The 22,057-nt window shown below is 27.4% G+C and overlaps 1 protein-coding gene across 3 annotated transcripts in view; it reads left to right on the top strand.

The window, feature by feature from the left end:
• Positions 1-20,941, top strand: part of LOC135963302 (progestin and adipoQ receptor family member 3) — a 45,166-nt gene extending 24,225 nt beyond the window's left edge. For 2 of the 3 annotated variants that reach the window (XM_065515092.1, XM_065515093.1), the window contains exons 3-7: positions 9,946-10,152; positions 18,476-18,580; positions 18,645-18,929; positions 18,991-19,179; positions 20,547-20,941. In XM_065515092.1, coding sequence (XP_065371164.1) covers positions 9,946-10,152; positions 18,476-18,580; positions 18,645-18,929; positions 18,991-19,179; positions 20,547-20,777 — 1,017 coding nt within the window. In that variant the 3' untranslated portion in view covers positions 20,778-20,941. Of the gene's footprint in view, positions 1-416; positions 905-9,945; positions 10,153-18,475; positions 18,581-18,644; positions 18,930-18,990; positions 19,180-20,546 lie in introns of those variants that run through there. The other variant, XM_065515094.1, reaches the window with a different exon arrangement.
• The last annotated feature ends 1,116 nt before the right edge of the window (positions 20,942-22,057 follow it).

The raw sequence follows: 22,057 nt of genomic DNA, 5'->3' as shown, positions 1-22,057 counted from the left end.
TTCCAAATTATTATAAAACTTTTATCTCGTGGCCACATCAATCATGACAGAGGCACTCAAGCAGTTCGTCAACAAATTTTAGGTTGGAAAATAAATCGGATTTTTAAATTTTTCATCTGAAAAACAGAATTGTTGTTTACTACACAAACTAAACAAAAATAAAAAATATTAACAACAAAATAAGTAAGTAAGTGGTAGTCAGAAAATGTAATGACGTTACGACAGTGCATAAATACTACAAATACAATGAACGAGTAGTTCTGCGTCTGAGAATGGGTATCTGTGCGATACATGCTCTTTTGGGGGGTATGAATGAATGTATGTTTGTAGGTAATGACAAGTTGTTTCGCAGCGTATTTTAGCTGCTGATTTTATTTTTTCGATCACTTGGTTAATTTTTTTTTTGTGAATTTAGTTTCAGTTAAGTTTTGCGTGCAATCGGTTTATTGTGCGCTATTCAATATTACCAATAAAACAAACATACATAAATAAACACTCACAGAAAATAAAAACAACGTGTTCGTTTCTCTCGTGTATGCAATAAATGATTATTATAATTTTACAGTTTTCTAATTGTAACTGATCGATAAATAATCAAAGTTTACAAACACAAATAATCGCGTGACTTTGAAATAGACTTCCCTTTCAAGTGGCTCTGGTTTTTTTGCAAAGTGCACAAAAATAACTGTTAATTTTCTATAATTAGTTAAATGAAAAACATTGTTTTTTTTTGAACTAAACTAAATGTGTTTTTAAATCGTATTTTAAAAAAAATTAATTTAGTTTTTATTTGAATATAAAACAAAAACATTTTTAAATAATGGAAACCGAAACCACAACCATCACTGCCCTAGAATTGAAAAAGAATGGCGATAAATTGAAGAAATCGAAAAAGAAATTAACGGTAATATTGAAATTAAGAGGTTATATAAATATTGCAGACAAATAAAGCTTATTAAATGAATTTCAAATATTCTGTACAATTTATAAATATCAAAATATACAAACGCTTTCTTCAAGCTCTACACTGATTTTCAGGTTTAACTGCAAATGTCACAGAGCTTCGAATTAATTAATTCTGATTTGAGTTTAATTTAGTAAAATCTTAATTCGGAATTAAAATATATATCATTCATTCCCAACATCTAATTCTTTAGCTTCATTCAAAGACTTTCGTTTAAATATAAGTCATTTATCGTTGAATTAATTCATAATGGAATGATTATTTTTGTGTTAATTTAATTCTAATACAAATTAAATTAAAATATTTTTTCTTCATTCAGTTATGTATTTGTTTTGCTTTTAATCATTTACAAAATTAATGGAAAAAATTCTACTTAAGCCTTTTTGTAATCGATTTGAATTTAAGAAAAAATTTAGAATTCAATACAGCTATTTTGTATTAGATTTGACTTAAAGAAAATTTGAATGATTCAAGGATTGAATACAATACATTTAAAGTACATTGTTTTTTTAATTTTTGGGAAAAATTTTTTTGCAAAGTTTTATTTTAAATTTTTTTTTTTAAATTTTTTAAATTTTAAAAAAAATTTTTTGATTTTTTGTTTATTGGTGAAAAAAAATTGGGGTTAAAAAATATTTTTTTCAAATTTTGACCCATTGTAGGTCCAACTTACTATGGTCTTATATACGTCGTTGCAAAGGTCTTTGAAATATCTATCATTAGATATCCATATTGTATATATTAATGTCTTAGTAATCCAGATATAGGACAAAAATCGAGGTTCTCCTGGTGTTTTCCTCATATCTCAGCCATTTGGGGACCGATTTTGCTGATTTTAAATAGGAAACAGAATTATTGAAGATTTGGATCCCGAAGATATCTGGAGTCTTCAAAAAATTGATTTCAACAGACAGACGGACATGGCTTAATCGACTCCGCTATCTATAAGGATCCAGAATATATATACTTTATAGGGTCGGAAAATTATATTGTGGAAATTACAAACGGAATGACAAACTTATATATACCGTACTCACGAAGGCGAAGGGTATAAAAATTCAATTTAATCTTGATGAAAATAATGAAAATACTGAGTATTCAAAATAGCAAATTAATATTTAGCAAATCAAAATTAATTGAAATTTAGAAGTTTACATTTCAAAGTTTCCAATTTATTAATTAAATTTAAGCTTAATTCACTTGAGAAAACATATTAATTCAGAATTAAAACGGCGAGCACTTCATTTCATGCAGCCATTCCCAACAAAACAAATTCTGTAGATTTTAATACGGTGGAAGTTTGTACTAAGGAATTAAGTCTAAGAATTAATTCGTAATAATTGCTTTAATGAAATGGTTCAGAGAACATATTTAATTTGATTTTGAAGGTTTAATTAACAATTAATTTCTTTCGAATCGTTGGTCCCTAAGAATGAAATTACTTATAAATATAGGAAACTTTTTGAAGCGATGCCAATATTAAACATTTATCTGAGTTAGGAGCACTACAATCCGGTAAAAGGCCGTCAAGTTTTGGTAACCTTATCAATATTATCTGGATCGGAGCTGTAAATGAATCATTAATTTTTTAATTAATTCATGCACTGAATTAGCAAATTTTGAATTAATTCTTTTTACACCAAAAAAATGAATTGAATGAAATTTGAGTCAATTTATATGAATTTGGTAAAAATTAATTGTAATTCGTTTCCAATTCAAATGAATTTGTAGAATGAATTGCAATTCGTTTCTAACTCAAATGGATTTGTCAAAGTGAATTGCAATTCATTTGAATTGAATTGATTGAAATTTGAATTGATTTTGTAATTAAATCTACAGTAATCACTGTTGTTTTGTAATTCAACAAATTTTTTATGTAATATTGCTGTCTTTTACATTACTCTCGTTTGGTATATCACCTAGTATAGTCCAAAGACAAAAAAATCTTAGATTTGTAATTCCCATGATATACTGGAATTGTCTGGTAGCGGCAGAATAGGAATTGAATTATTACGTATCGGCGAAAAATCCTATCAAAATGGGAAAATTTTGTTTATTTGCTAAAAGAAAATTTAATTTTTATTTTGAATGCAACTCATTTTTTTTCATTCATTCATTTGAATTGCAATTCTTTGTTCTAATTCATTTGAATATATTCAAAATCAATTCAAATGAATTGCAACTTTATCAAATTCATTTGAATTGCAATTCATTTTACCGAAATAACTGCAATTACCGTTACCGCTGAAATACCAATACCGATATAATCGGTAATACCGTTAATACCTCTAAATGTCGTTACTTATTAAGCAAATAATATTGTAATATTTAAAAAAAAAGATTATCATATTAAATTAAACGATTCTACAATAATATTTATTAGAAAATATTATTATTTTATGCTAATTTGTTATAATCAATTTTTAATATTATAAAAGGTTTATAAAACAGAATTTATATACAAAATTTGTTTTATAAACCTGTAATAAATTTAAAAATTGATTATGAATTTAGTATATATTTTAAAGCTATTAGCATTGTCGAAGGTTTTCTTTGCATTCATTAATTATTTACACTTTTATTTCTAATACATGCACTTATTTAATGTTTTTGTTAAAATTGTTTAATTTAATAATATTCAATAAACAATTAGGAAATTTCTCTTACTGTTGCTAATGCATTCTGAAGTGTGAACTTTGAATTTCATAATGATAATTAAAATTGACATGAATTCTAAATAAGTACGTTGAAAGTACATATCTATTTACGCAAAATTTATTAATAAATATTTACAGAATTAATTACTAATATTTGTAGTGTACACTAGACAAAAAATGTAAATATGGCCAATTCCACGACAATCGCTACCACGACTGAAAAATAAACCCTTGAAACTTTTTTTCAAGATGATATGAATAGAAGAAAATAATAAAATGTTACTATGTGAAAGTATTTACATCATATTACAACATTTTAAAGACAAAAATAATAGTTTAAAGTGATTATATTTAATTTTTTAATGTTTTAGGCTAAAATTGGGGCGAAAACTAGGCTCCCTATTAGCTTGTAGTATGAAATGAATTTGACTCTGATTGTATTTTTGCTATTGTCAAATTGTTTATTGAAACCGAATGTATATTTTCTATTAATTTTTTTAGTTTTTGTATACATATATTTACAGAATATATATTGTTTTATTATAAGATAAAAATCTGTCACGTACGGTATGTCACGTACGATATTAAATTTTATTTATTATAAAATCATCCAAAGATTGTTTTTATTAAAATATGACAGCCTGTAAAGGAAAAATATGTTGTTTAGTGCAAGAAATTAAAAGAAAACATAACGCCTCTCACGATTCGAATATTTTCGCATATTTCTACATGTACCTCAAAATGAGTTCCGTTTTATGTCACGTACTCAATATTTTGGACAACAATATTTCGAAAGAACTTTTTATTATTTTAAAATATAGTAGCCTCTGAATGGAACATAAAGACCAAATTATTTTTCAGATACTCCTTTTTTTGCAAAATCTATTCCACTCTATAGGCTTACAAATGTCAAGTACGATGATATGGAATTGCCCATATGATTAATCGATAAATATGGATTAACTAAGACAATGTAACTGAATATAATTTGTAACTGGAAAGACGCGTTTCACACTAGGCAATTTAGTTACGCAAGTCTGTTTTTCATTTTCAAAACATGAATGAAAAAAAAACAAATTACGCAAGTCTGTACTCAAATTTGAAAAATAAAAAGTTCTCCTTAAACCGAACTTACCTCTGACAGAGATACAAAAGTGAACTCACAAAATATGCAGCGGTTCTCATGTATCAATTCTGTTTTGTTGGAGTCCATAGAGCTATAAGTTTTTCCGAACTCTATGGACTCCAATAAAATACAATTGCTATGTGAGAACCCCTGAATATTTTTGGTGTAGCATAGTGTAATTTTTAATATTTTCCATTACGGTCTTATAAGTTTTAAATGAATTCAATTAAATTAATTCATTTAAATTCATATATTTAATTGACGTCATGCTAATTTTTTTTCTCTCGAATTTTTAAGGGTTACGGCTATTGACATTAATTTTATCCTCTTTAAATAATGACTGGAATTTTTCTCAAAAACTTTTAGAACGTATAAAGAAAGAGTCAATATATTTTATAAATTTTTGAAATAATTTCAATATAATGAAATGTTTATTATGTAGATTTTTAATGTCCACACAAAACCAATTACAATATAAAATAAATTATTGATTATTTAAATAAATTATTGATTATTTAAATAAGTTATTTATTATTGTTATTAACATTTTACTTAAAGTGCAATAACAATTTCTACTTTTAATAAACAAGAATATCCGGTTAAAAACATAAATTCTGTAAAATTACTTATTTTCCTTTAAGTGTAAACAACAATTGATTTCGAAAACAAATTTTTTAATGCGAATTACGCTGAAACACACCCACTTTTATAATTTTGCATAAATGTATGTACAATAAATGGTTTTGTTGTTGTTCTTTTGTGTAAATTAAAAAAAAACATTAGAAAAATCTACTACGTCATAAAATACGAGTCTTGTAAATGCGTTTTGTAATAATTACGAGTATTTAGTTATTTATTTATGTTTGTTGTTATTGTTGCGAATTTTTAGAGGCAAATAAATTGTAAACAAGTTTTGTTATTGCAATTTTATTGTGTTGCAAAAATTGTAAACAAAAACAAATAATGTCAACAACAACAACATAAAAATAACAGCATCTGATGACCAACCGAAGGTAATTTGTAAAGGCGGAAACTGTTTTCAAAAAGTTTTGAAAAATTGTTAATTATGTAGAGTTCTTATAAACTTAAAGTCCTTTCTGAATTTTCCATTATGACATATTCAATGAAGAAAAATATTACCAGAGTTTCCAGAAGAAGACGCCCTTCAACCGGTTGGAATTACTTCATACGCCGAAAGCTTCGGGTTTAACCGAAAACAAAACTACCGTTCTTCGTGGCTCAAAACCACAACCGAAAACCGATAATTAGTCTCCTGAATTTTCTTTTTGAACTATTTTTAGCAGAAAAATTAAAATATTTGGACTGGAAAACAAACTAGTTCTTACTATTTGTTAATTTACATCTATTTTGATGAAAAAAAACTGATCTAACAGTGAATTGTATGATTTTTTTAACCTGAAATTGATCCACAATATTCTTCTAATTGTACTCTAGCATTTAATTAACTTTGAAAACACACATCAGATAATTAAAAGGCTACAAGATCAAATATTTGTAACTTAATCCATCAACATTATTTATTTCATAAAACAATACAGGCGCGGATCCAGATCTACATTATTTGAGGGGGAGGGGGGGTTAATTAAAAACGAAAGGAACCTTTTAATCAATAATAATGTTTAAAAAACTTGATCATATCTCCAGAAAATATCATTTGTCATATAATTATCATTAAATGTAATAAAACGTTCATCACGAGTTTTCAACATATGATCAACGTATTTTTTTTAGCATTTTTTATATTATTAAAGAATTTTTGAGTCTATTACATTATTATATTTAGTAAACAAAACCAAAACCGAAACGGATCGGTTTTAATTTTTTTTCAACCGAAACCGATCGGTTTTGAATTAAAGGTTTTTCTGAATATTATGACTTGTGACACAAATAAGGTGTCAATTGTCTTGAGTTCCAAGTAGAGCTTCGAATTATTTAGTCCACTTAAACATTAATTCAGAATTAAAATATGTTAGCAATTCATACCTTGAAACCTTGGGAATGATTTAATGAATTAATTCATAATAAAATTAATTTAACTTCTTAGTCCCCATCCCTACTGTGAAACATTTGCTGCAAAACATTTCAGTTTGTTGACGAAAGGGGAAAGACGAATGAAAAAGGGTGCTAAGTTTCATGTACATGAAGTTTTTGTTGAGTATGTCATTCACATTTATTCGTTCGTATTCGTTCTGTACAGAAATGTCAAAAACTGAAAAGCAAAAACTTCACTGTGTGGACACAAATGCAGTTTCAAAAGAGAATATAAAAATGTTTTGCAGCAAATGTTTCACAGTGTGGACCGGGACTTAATGGTTACATTTGTGTTAATTCAAATCTTTTCCAAATTCAATTAAAATAGTTTTTCTTCATTAAATTTGAATCTATTTAGCTCATAACTAACTAAGTAATCATTTACAAAATGCCTTTTTGTAATAGATTTAAATTGAAGAATAATGTACTACATTATAGAAAGCTATAATGGTTTTTAAAAGCAAACATAAATGATTCCATGAGGAATTAATTTTAAATAGAATGAATTACCAAAGAAATGAATTCAGTACGTTTAAAGTACTGAGGAATTATGCCTATAAATTAATTTGTTCTGAATTCTTTAAGGTAATGATTAAGAGATATAATTTTATTTAATTTTAAAAATTGAATTAAGAATTAATTCTTTCGAACCTATGTTTCCATGTATACCATGATAATGAACTTACAATTCCTGTAGATTCTAGATCTAAATCTATATAGCGGGACATTCGCAAAGTAAGTGGAAAGTATAGTCGTACATACATACATTTCAGATTAATTTTTTTATATCCTAAATGGCGCTTTGTTATTATGATCTCATAAAGATTTTGTTTGCCCACATCTTAGAGAATTTGGCCAAAGTATGTATGTCTAGAGTAGGGTTCCTACGCGGGAAAAATTTCCCGGAAATATTTTTTTGTAAATTTTCGGGAAATGTTTGTCGGGAATTTCTTTATAAGTTTTCTTCTTAAAGTTGCAATATTCAGAATCGTTGCGATGGCCAAATTAGTTGCTAATTGAATTATTCTATTTTCTATATCCATATATTTTTTTCGGTTCTAGCAACAGATAGTCATTTGGCAAAGAAGCATTACGGTTGAAATAATCGATTTTTTTCACTCATCTCAAGCCACAGTAGAAAAATTCGATTATTAAGAACGAATGTAATTTAAGTTTTGTGTCCTTAAAGCAATTATTAAAGGATATTTATATATAGAGAAAAGAATAAGAATAATAATGGTTTAAATTTGTTTATCTACAATCTGATTTCTCATTGAAGCTAATTACCCATGTTTTATAGATTTAACATAGTCGAAATTCTTAAGGTTTTTAATTTAACAATATAATTTATTGATTTTATAGCAAATAAAACTACGAGTGTGACAATACCGATCAAATGCCACAATTAAATTATAAACCCTTAAAAAGGTTGGACCAACATTGTACAAACAAATCTAGTTATTTTATACTTCTTTTAAAACGCTGGTCAAAGTCTAAGACTATTTATTCGAACAAATTTACAGGATTTTGGTTTAATTTAGTATTAAAAAACGGGAATTCCCGGGAGAGTAAAGATTTTTTAGTTTCCTCCCGGGAATGGAAAAGGTCCGGGAAATTAAGAACCCTAGCCTAGAGACTTAATTCTGTGGTCGTATGGAAAAACTAGTTATTTCCTATTGAAAATTGAGATAACACTAAAAATAGAAAGTGCGTTTCATTTACTATCACTCTTTCAAATCGAAAGTTTGTTTTTCTCGTGTTTTAAAAGAATTTATCTTTTATGATCCTACAAACATTTTAGTATTAAACTCTGTCCAATATCCATCTACAATGGATGCACTCCACTGTCTATAAAATTATATTTTTTTCAACCAGCAGATGCCCATCTCTGGAATAACTGTGCTAACCGGAGTTGCCAATTTAGCGTTTTCGCGCAAGATTTAGCGCTTTTCCATTACTCAGAAGTTGCATTTTTTAGTCAGTTAAAAAACTCGCGTTTCACTTTGAAGACTTAATAATTAAATTTAGTTAAAATCAGAGTTTAAGAGTATTTTTTTTCAATAATCCAGGCTGATATGTATGTAATTTCATCTTTTAGGCCTGTCAAGGTTGTGACTAGTCGACTCGAAACTTCGATAAAATATGTTGAGAGTAATCAAATTTGGGGAAACAACAAACTATCATTGAGATGTCATTATGTCGATCTGATATTTTCAAGATTATATTCTTTTGGCAGCTTCGGCCACTGTATTCAAAGCGGCCTGTAACGTCTATGAGGTCTTTTACACTATAAATGATAGTCGATTTTAAAATTAAGATAGTAATGTAGTAATTTTAATATGATCCTATTAATTTTTTTTCAATCTATTCATTAAAGTTTATTTTATATATTGTATTAAAATCTGTTATTTTGGATCTTGTGAAATTTATTATTCCAATAAGTTGCAATGATTATTAAATATTTAAAGTTTGCTTATTTTTATTCCAGGAAATAATTAATTAATTGATATTTTTCAGTAAAAAGACAACCGAAGTTGGAAAAAATCGGCTGATCTTAGCATTTAACATATTTGGCCAACTAAATTATAATAATGGCTAATTTTGCTGTTGTTGTTTTTGTATTTGACAATAAACTTGTTTTTGTTGATCGTTTATTACAACACCCAACGATATTTATGGGTCAATATTAAAACAAATATACAGACAAAGACACAGACAAGCAATGACAGATGAATGAATTTTAATCATAAATGGAGATTTTATATAAAAATGTTGCATTTAATTATTTTATTTCAATAATTTATAACAAAAGAACAATAAAAACAACAACTGACAGTAGATGCATAAAAAGTACTCTTCTAGCTAATACATAAAAAAAATAGATTTCGAATGCGGAACTTATGCTTTTGAAAATGCGTTTAAATAGATGATGTTGAGAATTAACCTTCTTCAATGTTAATTATGTGCAAGCAAGTGTGTGCACAGTGATTTATATAATAGTTTGCATACTTTTTTTATTCTATGCTACTACTATTTTTAATTTTTGTTCTTTTTTCTTGTCTCTATTTCAAATTAATTCTTGTTGGTGTTTTATTTATAAATTAATATTTTCTTTATTTCTTTTGTCTGGTATTTTTTTTTTTTAGAATGAAGGCCCCAAACATGTTTCAGCCTTAGATTCTCATCAATTTCCGGATAATGAAGAGCCAAACATTTTGGGACATGGTTTACCAGCTGCTGATTTGCTGACACAAAATAACAGTTGTTGTTCAAAGAAGTCCCCCCAAGAAGCTATTGACTGTGATGATGTTGACAAATATAATAAATTCAAATTGTTGCTTAATTTTGAAGATGTAAGTATACAACTAATGTTAGATTATATACAGTTTTGTTGTGATAAAAGAATCCCCAACAGAGTTTTATAATTGCTGTGGCAAACTTTTAACTACATACAACAACAAAAATTAACCTTGTTCCAATTTTACAATGGAATTTCTACCACTAGAAGCTAAAGATTTTATAATTGAAACATAATCAATCGATTGTCAACAAATTCAGTTATCATTGTTTTATCTCGGTATAAAATATAATCGAATCAAATAGCAACCAATTCAAAACCATATTAAACGAATATTAATTTAATACAGTAAAACTGCAGCATATAATTGACTTTAATTGCAAGTTCAAAACTCACATATTTTTTTAAATAAGAAAGCAACTGGTCTGTTTTGGAGTAAAATTTTCGAAAGTATTAATTCTAAATTAATTAGGCTTAATTCCTGAGTACTTCAAAAGTATTGAATTCAATTCTTAATAATTAATTCCTTATTGAATTATTCAAGTTTTCTTTAATTCAAATTCATTACGAAATAGCTTTATAAAATTTATGGAATGGCTTTAGACAATTTTTTTTTAATTTATTGTGTAAATGCTAACCAAAAACAAATTGAATAAAAAACAAATAGTTTCCATTAATATGAATTAACAAAAATTTAACCATTCAAAGGTTGAATGAATTTTATTATGAATTACATATTACATTACATCAATTCAAATTAAAGCTTTTGAATGAAGCTAATGAATTTGTTTTGTTGGAAAAGGTTTCATGGAATAAACTGCTGATAATTTGTTTAATTCTGAAATATTATCATTTAATTAGGATTCGATTTGAATTAACAAAAATTTAAGTGTTTAAATGTTGAATGAATTTTATTTAGAATTACATAATTCCATTATGAATTAATTCAATAATATTGATGTCTATTCAAAGGTTCGAAAGACTTAAGTCTTAATTCAATTTTCAAAATCAAATTAAATGTTTTCTCTTAAACATTCCATTACAGAATTAATTACGAATTAATTCCTTAGTACTTCAAACGTGATAATTAATTATCTACATAATTAATTCCTTATGAAATTCTTATAGCTTAATAAGATCTATTGAATGATTCATTATTTTTTTCGATTCAAATCTATTACAAAAAGGCATTTTGAAAATGATTACAAATGTTATTGTGAATTAATTCTATTCGAATAAAAGCCTTTGAATGGAGGAAATTACTTTATGGAGGCTTTGATTCTATTCAAATTAAATATTGAATGAAGCTAAAGAATTTGTTTGGTTGATAGTGGGTTTCTGGAATGCATCGCTGATATTTTCTATTCTAAATTAAGTTTAAATTTAATTCATTAATTTAAATCGAATGTTCTAACATTCGATTTAAGTTATCTTAGGTACTGATTTAAGATAATTAACACCCCACCTCTGTAAATTAAATTACTTGCTGTCATTTTGTTGGCAGGTGTAATAAAAAGGGAAATTTATAAAAAAAAATTCAGTCTTGTTGTATTCAATTGTATGTCTCAGAATACTACGTATGTATTTTAATTATTGATTAATTGCCAATAATGCAATTGATATGTACGAAAACTATTGATTAGACATAGACTTATCAAATCTGTATTTACTGACATCACGTTTCATTCAAAAATAATCTTGAACGTTGTTTCATTCTTAAAAGTTTTTAAAACGATACGATTCATTGACTACTTGACCTAAGTATTGGATCAACCTGATTAAGATTTTGTTGTGCCCTGCACTTCACTTATAGCAGGGTAAGAATTTCGTTGCATTTGTTATCATTTGAATTAATTAGTAATTCAATAAATTGCCAATAATGTATTTGATAAGTACGAAAAGTATTGACTAGAAATAGACTTATCATATTCTTTATATTAAAATAATCTGTATTTGCCGACATCACGTTTCATTCAAAAATAATCTTGAACGTTGTTTCATTCTTAAAACATTTTAAAACATTTGACATACATATTGGATCAACCTGATTTTTGATTTTTTGGGCCCGGCACTTACTTATAGCAGTTTTTCGTTCCATTTGTAATTTATACAATATTCAATTGCGACCCTATCAAGCATATATAGCTGTGTATATCCATTAGGCTTTAAATTAACAACTATTGTGGACAACTATTAAAAATTATATCGATATTCTCTGAATCGTTGTATTCAGAAGTTTTGTCATATTGGACACTCTACAGTAGAGTGTCCCTTAGAATTAAATGTTTGAAATGTTAAAACGGTACCCGCTGAATACTTTTGCAATGACCTAAAATACTACCAACTACCAAAATACTAGGGCAACCCGTGCCGCTCGTTACTCAAAGTTTTGTGGTACATTTTCGGGGGGGAAATATACAATTTGTCAGTTTTTGTAAAAATTTTGCCATTAAAAAATTACTTTTGCAATTTAATTTAAAAGAATCGAAATGTGTACGTAATTGTCATTCTAATCTATCTATACATTTAAATATATGAAATGGTCCATGTATGTAATGTCATCACGTGAGAACGGCTGGAGCGATTTGGCTGATTTTTTTTGATTCGATTCGAAATTTTCAGGAGATGGTTTGTAAAGAAAAAAAATTAAAAAATTCCGGCTAAAACCGGCTTTTCTGAGTCCAGTCAACTGTTAACTGTTAAAGTTATGAAGAATTCGCCAGACCAATAATGTGTCTCAGGCCACTAGAACAGGAAATCTAGGAACAAATTAACATATTTTGAGAAATATTAAAATAAAAGCTCATTTTTACTTAAAATATATCCATATTTACTTGTATATGAGTTTTTGTCTTAGTAGGAAACCGTTAACCTATTCGCAGGTATAACCAAAAAAAATATTTTTTTTAACGGCAGTTTCAAAACTCCATTTTCAAATTTTTAAAAATTTTGTTAAACAATTTTTATCCCCTGTCTATACTTGACAAATGTTTATCATAACAATTAATGACATTTGTTGTCAAGACAAAGTTGTCTAAGCAAAAGCACTAACAATTTTATCATAACGAAGCAATAATACTAATAAATAGAGACTATACCTGATAATTTTTTTTTTAAACAACCATTTTGAAGTTTATCATGCTAAAACTTTATCAGGTATAACCAGGGGGTTAGAATTTTTTGATCATCACATGGGGATTTATTGACAACATAATAGGTAATAAAAATGTAAAAAAATATGTCAATACCTTCTATATTTTTTCCGTAGCTGCGATATAAATTTTGCGATTTTCGAGAAAAACAAATTTGTTGGCCATATTTTGGCGAGGAGCCCAATTTCCTTACTGTTATTAATTTTATGTAAAATCAGTTCAGAATATTATAGTCCAGGTAATTTTAAATATAGTCTGAAAGTTTTTCTAAAATCGGAAAACGTTAACCCTTATCGTGAAGGTCAAAAGTCAAATTTTACAATATTTGGAATTTCTCATGGAATGAAAGCGAAATATTACATATTTTTGGGCCGATTTTGATGAAACTTCAGAAAAATATAACATGAAGTCTAGTATTTACAATAACAGCACAAAAATGGAAATTAACTCTTAAGAGCACTTGGGGTCAAAATTACTGTGTTTTTCGTGATTTTAAAAGTTCAAGGTCATTTGGACCCCAAGTGCTATTACGATTTGCCTAAAAAATTCTATAAATACCGGGTTTCATTAATAAATTGAAGGGTATATAAGATTCGTCTCGGACGAATATTTGTTTTATTCCGGACTAGAGTCAGGTTGTATGTACTTGTTTAAAGTTTAATATTTTTTATTCAATTAATTATTTTTTATTAAAAACTTTTCTAAAGATATTATTAATAGACAAATTAGAATCGTTTAAGGTTTCTAAATATTAAAGACAATCAATTTCATCAATTGACATTTATTTGACACTGACGAAAAAACCCAATCACACATACACTTTTGCGTACAATGAGCGCCCAATATTTTCAATTACTTAGATTTTTTCGAATTTATAACTTAAATCAAATGAATACGCAGTATATGTGTGATCTTCACCCAAATTCAATTAGTAACGAACCAATCAAAATTTAAATGTCATTTTTGCAAGTTCATGCCAAAATTCATTAACGTTTAGTTTTATGTTTGTACAAGTAACGAGTTGTGTCTTCTTCCCTTCATGTTGTAAATTTAATAAAATATTTATGCAAACATATATTATTAAACCATTAATTTCTAACTACATACATATTTTTATAAAAAATTGCCCGCCAAAATAGACACAAAAGAAAAAAACGTGAATTGATTTATAAATTGATTTCTGTTTGTAGTTTGTGTCTTTTGCACATTTTAACTAAATCAAGGTTAAAATTATTAACAACAAGAGTGAGACAGATACATTTTTGGTTGCTGTCCAAATGTAAAATTTGCTCAACAAACGAAAGCTTATGAAATAAGTTAATTAAAAAAAAAAAATTTAAATTTAATTAAATATTTTCTATTGTTGTTGAGTTTTTTGTTTGAATTTCGCAGCCTATTTGTTTACATTTCATACATATGGATGTTTTTTCTAATTATATTCTATCCGGTAATTTATAATATTTATATATAGATTTAAGAAAAAGAAAATTATCTTTCCCACATCAAGAAGTAGTAAATTATGTTAATACGGTAACACAATTATATTTATATTAGATAAAATGGGAGAGAACATCATGAGTCTTCTTATTTTATTCATAATAGATATATACAGGCTTGCCACACATTTCGTTCGGAATGGTTTTTATTCCGATAGTTTTAGGTTCTTCAGATTCCGTGTAAATTGTTAATTCAAAAAATATTTAATAATTCTGTTTTTCAGATTTTAATTTGACAGCGTTTTTTATTTTAAAACAAAAGTGAAGTATTTGGTACAGAAATTGATTCAAATTTCAAGAAAAGCGAATAATTACAATGAAATATCAATTCCACTTTGAAAACTGAAAGTGGTTTAATTCCGAAAGATATTTTCGTTTTACTTTTTGTGAATAAGCAAATTACGGAATTAATTCCATTTTCGATCGGAATGGAATTCAGTGACAGGCCTTATAGATTTAGTTCTATACACCAAAAAATTTTAGAAATTAAAAAAAAATTAAAATTATTTGTTGGAAATATTCTGAAATCGTTACCTTTGACATATAAAATTTTTAAACACGTGCCATTTTTTCCCATTCGATTTCAAAGATTTTTATATTTTGGTATGCGTTCGGCTAGACCTTCAGTCTTTCAAAAATATTGGACATTTTCAGATTTTTTTTTGATAAATTTTCTTAATATTTTATTCAACAACAAAAATATGAAAAAGTGAATTTTTTTTTGAAGATTTAGTTTTAAAAGCGGCATATTTTTGAAATAAATTGAGACTTTGTAAGACCAAAAATTAACTTATCTAAACAAAAAAAATTAGTTCGGAATAATTGATCCTAATATTTGCAATCCTATTAAAATTTTGATACAAATTTTAGTTTTAGAAACTCAATAAATATGTAATCTATATAAATATGTATATGTTGTTGGTTTGTTCATTTGTTGCATCACGCCTAAACGGCTGAACCGATTTTATTGAAATTTGGAACGTAGATAGATCCTTACTGGGAAGCGTCAATAGGCTATATATTTTTTATTTTACTACGACAGGGGTAGCGAAGCACACCGGGTCAAGCTAGTATGTAATAAAATCTTTATTTATTAACAAAACTCAATGAAATGTTCAACGTTTTTTAAATTTGTCATTCTAAATAACAAATTGGAGCGAAAATCCCAAAAATTATATTTTTTAAAATTTTGCCCATAGGGTCCACATTTCCTTCGGGGCTGGGAAAATACTTTGGGGATAACTAGGGCACACATCAAGGTTTCCAAAACTGCTTTCCGTTTTCTCATCCCAGCTTTGAGATTTAAGAACATGTGGCCCAATGTTGAAATTTTGATAAAAAATTGGTCAATTTCCGAAGGGCGTAAGGCCGACATATTTTAAAAATAGAACATATTTTTTATACCAAAATGTTCTCCGTAAAGATACCTTACAGAAAAACATAAATTTGTTACATGTTCTTAAAGAAAGTTTGTTTTTTTAATTAAAAAAGAGTTAAGTCACTTTTTCGCCCAAAAAACAGCATAAATTGACTATTTTTTTAATTTTTAAATTCAAAATCGTTTGTTTTTGGATTCATAATTGATATTGCTCTGAAATCGTTTGTATATTATTTATAATTTAGCTGTCTAACTAACAGAGAAAATTCGACTCCATTCGGTCCAAAAAAAGCGGACCAAGGTAAGGCAAAATTTTAAAATTTAAATTTTGAAATGCCTATAACATTATATGAGATAAACAGCACACGCAAGCAAGTTTTTTTAAGGCCAAGCCAAAAATATAAAATCTTTTAAATCGGATGGGAAACAAAAAAAATGGCACGTGTTTCCCTGGAGCATTTGTAGGTCCTATTTTAATAACTTAAACTCTCCTTGGCTACGCCCACGTCAAATTTTATTCCGATCGGATCAGCCGTTTAGAAATGGCAGATTTATTTCCAAAAAATTTCGATTCTGCCCCACTAATTGGGCACTTCTGGCAGTGTTGATTTATATCCTTTTAATAAACCCTATTCTTTTAATAGCATATTAAAAGCGTCAGGTACAGTTTTACATTATATTAATAGTTACAATTAGCCCTAAAACCTAACTTTGACAACAGTTGCCCATATGCGGACATGAAATTGTACTCTGAGTGAACATATTTATTGCTTAACAAGACAAGGGTAAAATAATTATAACACTCTGCCAGTTAGTATTTATAAACCGGCTAACTGAAAAACTGATCTTTCTTCGAAATTTCGTTTTTTTCGGTTTTTAAAATTTGGGACTAAAATCAATAAATTTCATGTTTTGGTGAACTTTTTTTATTCATTGTATTACACATGTCTCTCTGTATAATTGTAATATGTAAAGCCTTGAAATATGTAAAGCCTTGAATTACTTTTCTTAACACTAGCAAATTTCTATGTTAGCAATATAATTTGTCGGTTGCGAACATACAAATGTCCAAACTTATGTTATGTGGAGACGGGGGTTATTTTATAAACTAGTTTCAAGTAACGAGTTTAAATGACTATTAAAAACAATGTTTCGAAATAATCAAGGCAAATTTATTTACAGGTATACCCAATTCTACAACAAATACAACTTTACCAAAAACAACATGTACTTTGTTTTTGTAAAATTATTTGCTAGCTGTCAAACAGCTAAACAACAGAAGACGGCAAAAATCAAAAACAGGGGTAAAAATAAATAAATACGTGAAATTTACTTTCAATAAGTACTCCATTCACTTTTATATTGTCAATTATTCACTTTTCTACTATTTTATATTTTTTATTAAAAGAAACAAAAACGTTAATTTAAATTAATAAAGAAATGTAAACAAACTTTGACAGCTAGAAGTGAAAAAACAAATCGAGCAAAAAATAGTCAGCTGGCTTTTCGACTTCACCTTATTAGATACACCTTGGAAATAATATTTAACATGTCAAATTTGACGGTACATTAAACTTTAATTTGAACAATAAATTTTTTTTCCAAATGTTGCTTGCGTTAATTTGACGCTATGCTTCTGAAAACTGAAATTTCTAAGTTGGGATGTGATAGAGTGATGTCAAACTCTCGAAAAATCGGCCTGGTCATTTTTAAGTGATCTTCCTTGACTCAGAAATGTTTCAGGAGTGTATAAATATATTCTGAAGACTTTAATATTTATTAAGATTATTGGCTTCTCTAAGAATCTAAAATTTATGAAAAATAAACTTGTTCACTTGAACAAAAACTTTCCTAATATTACTTAGGAACCCTATTATTGCACTAGTAAAAAACAAAATAGGTATCTACATAATTATATTCAATTGCTTGATTAATCACTAAAGACTCGTATTTTAATTGCCAAATTACGTTATTTTGTAAAGAGTTCAGTCTCCTTGAACCCCGGTTACACAAAGGTAACACCTCAAAGCATTAAATGTAAAATAAATTAACTAAATAAATAAGTGTAAAAAACTAATTCTATTTATTCGCAATTTTTGTTTCAATTTAAATTGTTTACGTACATTTAACAAGCTAACGAAAATTAATTTTAAACAAATGAAATTTATAAATAAACTCAGAAAATTGCTTTTGTTTTTTTTGTTTAGTTTTAATGCCAAATTATAAACTTTGCCAAAAAAAAAAAAAAAAAAAAAACAAAATAAAATTCAATTGTTTTGAAAAATGAAAATACTTTATTAATTTAAAAGCCTGTTTATTAAAAATATAAATATATACTTTGTTTATTTACAGGCACCTGATCACTTAAAATTCAATCCCTATATTAGAGGTGGTTATAGAACATTCCTGTCCACAAAATTATGTCTACAGAGTGTATTTTGGTGGACCAATGAAACGGTGAGATTTATCTAACTGAAATGTTTCGAAACAATTAATTTATTTACATAATATGTAATTACAGATCAATATATGGACTCACTTGTGCGGCTGTCTATTGTTTATTGGTTTGACTATATTTGATTTTCAATTTCTCAAGGTGCACGCCGATTTGGAAGATCAAATATTGGTGGTGTGCTTGTTGATTTGCTTCTGCTTGTGTATGCTGCTATCATCGATTTATCATATATTCTCTTGTAAATCAGAGGAACATTATGAGCTGTTCTTGTCGGTGGACTATTTGGGCATATCCTTGTCATTGGTGGCCATTTATATCAGCAGCATGTATTATGCCTTTTGGTGTTTTAATGTAAGTTCTTTACAAAAACTGATTTAGTTTGAAAATATTAATATTTTTTCTTTATTTACAGATGCTTAGAATAATATATTCTGTGATCGCTTTAGGCATGTTTGGTTTAGCCATAGTTGTACAAATTCCAAAATTAAATGTTACCCTGAATGGCAAAATAGCTGTGCTATTGGCCTGGGCAGCATATGGTGTGATTCCCTTGGGACATTGGACTGTGAAAATGGGTGGTTTAGAAAATGAACTAGTGAGGGTAAGTTGAAATAAATTTGTACTGAAGTTCAAAAGCGAACTACAGCATTTTTCATTGAAATTGAGAAAAATCCATATGAAATTGAGAATTTCAAATTAAAATTGAGAAAATTCCAAAGAAAATTGAGAATTTCCATTTTAAATTGAGAAAATTCCAATTAAAATTTAGAATTTCAACTTTAAATTGAGAAAATTCCAATTGAGAATTTCCATCATAGAATAAACGCATAGAACGGAAGGAGAGAGTACTCTCTTTTCACACGTACGGTTCACACATTCACACATTAGGTTTCTGACAACAGACTTAGGTTTTTGGCTCTCATTTACCTATCTAGTTGTTGTCTATGATTTCCATTTTAGATTGAGAAAATTCCAATTTAAATTAAGAATTTCAATATGAAATTGAGAAAATTCCAAATGAATTTGAGAATTTCCATTTGAAATTGAGAAAATTCCAAATGAAATTGAGAAATTCGATTTGAAATTAAGAAAATTCCAAATGAAATTGAGAAAATTCTAAATAAAATTGAGAAACAGTATATAAATTATTTTATATTAAGAAAACAAAATTAACGATTATATCAGATGTGGTGATCTAGATAAAGAGACTAATTTTAATATATTTTGTCGTAGAAAACATTGTTGGTCTCATGTTGGATCCCGAATAGTTCGATACCTACTTTCCGTGGCCATAACATTCACCTAATAGGTGTAATTGGTTCCGCAGGCATTATTCAAATGGATAGCCGTAGAGGTTCGTTCACTACCGAAAGCGCAAACGAATGGGTAAAAAGAGTTCTTGATAGATGACATGAGTTTGGCAATTAGTTATCTTAACTCGTTCTGGCATGTGACAATGCTCCTTGCCACTGTCGTCTACGTGAAATTTTCACCAATGCTGAATCTTACTGAAATAATTTGGTCCAAAATTAAAAGTATTCTGAAGTCAAGGATGTAGAGTAAAATAACAATTTCACAATTTCATTTGGAATTTTCTTAATTTCAATTGAAATTCTCAATTTCAATTGGAATTTTCTCAATCTAAAATGGAAATTCTCAATTTCATTTGGAATTTTCTCAATTTAAAATGGAAATTCTCAATTTCATTTGGAATTTTCGCAAATTAAAATGGAAATTTTCAATTTCATTTGAAATTTTCTCAATTTAAAATGGAAATTCTCAATTTCATTTGGAATTTTCTCAATATCATGTATAATGTTCTCAATTTCAATTAAAAATTGGGTAGTTCAGAGAAAGTACTTTCTATAAATTAAATAGGGAATTGAAACTATGTTCTCTCAGAAATCCCAACTAAAAACCACTATACTAACAAATAAATAATTATAATATTTATTAAATTAATTTCAGTTAATGGTACCTCGTGTCATAACCATGTACGGTTTGTGTGCCATTGCCTTTGTGATATATGCAGCCAAGATTCCTGAGCGCTGGTTGACCGGCAAAGTTGACTACTTTGGTCACTCGCACAACTGGTGGCATCTATTCATTTTGGCTGCCTTCTACCACTGGCACAACACTGGCATGGTCTATGCTGAATACCGTTTAAATAATGGCTGCAATGGACCCCTATTTACGTAAACCTACCAACGCAAACTGCAATGCACATAGAACAAATTGTTCATTTTTAATAATCATGTCATCCATCATATTTCATTTGTTTAGAATATACCAAAATCATCTTAATATTATTAAAATAATTATTATTATTATTATTTGTTAAAACGAGAGTATCATTTTTTTTTTGAAAAGAAAATAATAAAAAAAATTGTTACTACAAAAAGTCCATTATTAATTATTGTGTAAATAGAATTTGAAAAGCAAATCTAGCTAAATAAAGTAGTTTGTTATACAAATCTGCTCTTTTATTTAATAAAATCCAAACAATCCTTTCACTGCTGCTGCAACACTCAGAGATTAAGGTTTTTTATATTTAAGTTGATCAGATTTTTCTTTAATTATAGCATAATAAAAACCTGAATATAGAAATAAATTGTATTTCAATGTTGTTAAATACATAAGTTAGAAGAAAATATAAATATTTTGTTGATTTTTTTAATATTTAATTTTTTGTACATTGAACAATTATACATTATTGAAAATACATCTTTGTTTTTAAATAAATATTCGAGACTTTTTGAAAAAGAACATCCATACCTTGTTTAAATTTTGTTATCAGAAATTGTGTTTATTTAATTAAACAATTTATTTCAATTTAGCTTCTTTTGTACAAATAGTGCCCTCTAGTGTAGAAAACTGTTAGTAAAGACAAGAACCGATATGCGTATAACAATTATTACAGGGTAATTCCAATGGTTTTTATATAGCTATATAAACTGTATATAACAGTTTAGGAATGTGTCTTGGATAATTCCATAAAATATATAACTTTATGAAGGTTTTTGTCATTGCTATAATTGAATTCAGCAATTAAACCGTTAACAGTAGTACAGTTTTACAAAATAATAAAGAAAAACCAAGGTTGGCTATTGATTCGAATCGGTAACGTAATTTAGCGGTACCGGTAATTGCAGTTATTTCGGTAACGGTGACGGAATTTGTTGTTATTTCGATAACGCTATTTTAACCCTCTAACCGGCAAGGCTGCCTTTAGACGGGGTATGTTAAATGTATTTAATGCTGCTTCATTTGCTTATTTCTCCCGTTATAACGGTAAATATGCGTAAAAAGACAAACAATTTACTTATTGTGATAAATGTCTTGTCTTTTGTTTTTTTTTTTTATTCCAACGTATTTTTTTTTTATTCAAACAATAAATTGGCCGGTTAGAGGGTTAATGATAACAGTAATTGCATTCTAAATTATTTTATTAATAAAATTCATAATAAATTTGCGTTTGT

The sequence above is a fragment of the Calliphora vicina genome, chromosome 1, assembly GCF_958450345.1.
Source record: "Calliphora vicina chromosome 1, idCalVici1.1, whole genome shotgun sequence".
NCBI lineage: Eukaryota > Metazoa > Arthropoda > Insecta > Diptera > Calliphoridae > Calliphora > Calliphora vicina.
The sequence above is the reverse complement of the archived record's forward strand: the minus strand, read 5'-3'. Positions and strand labels throughout refer to the sequence as shown.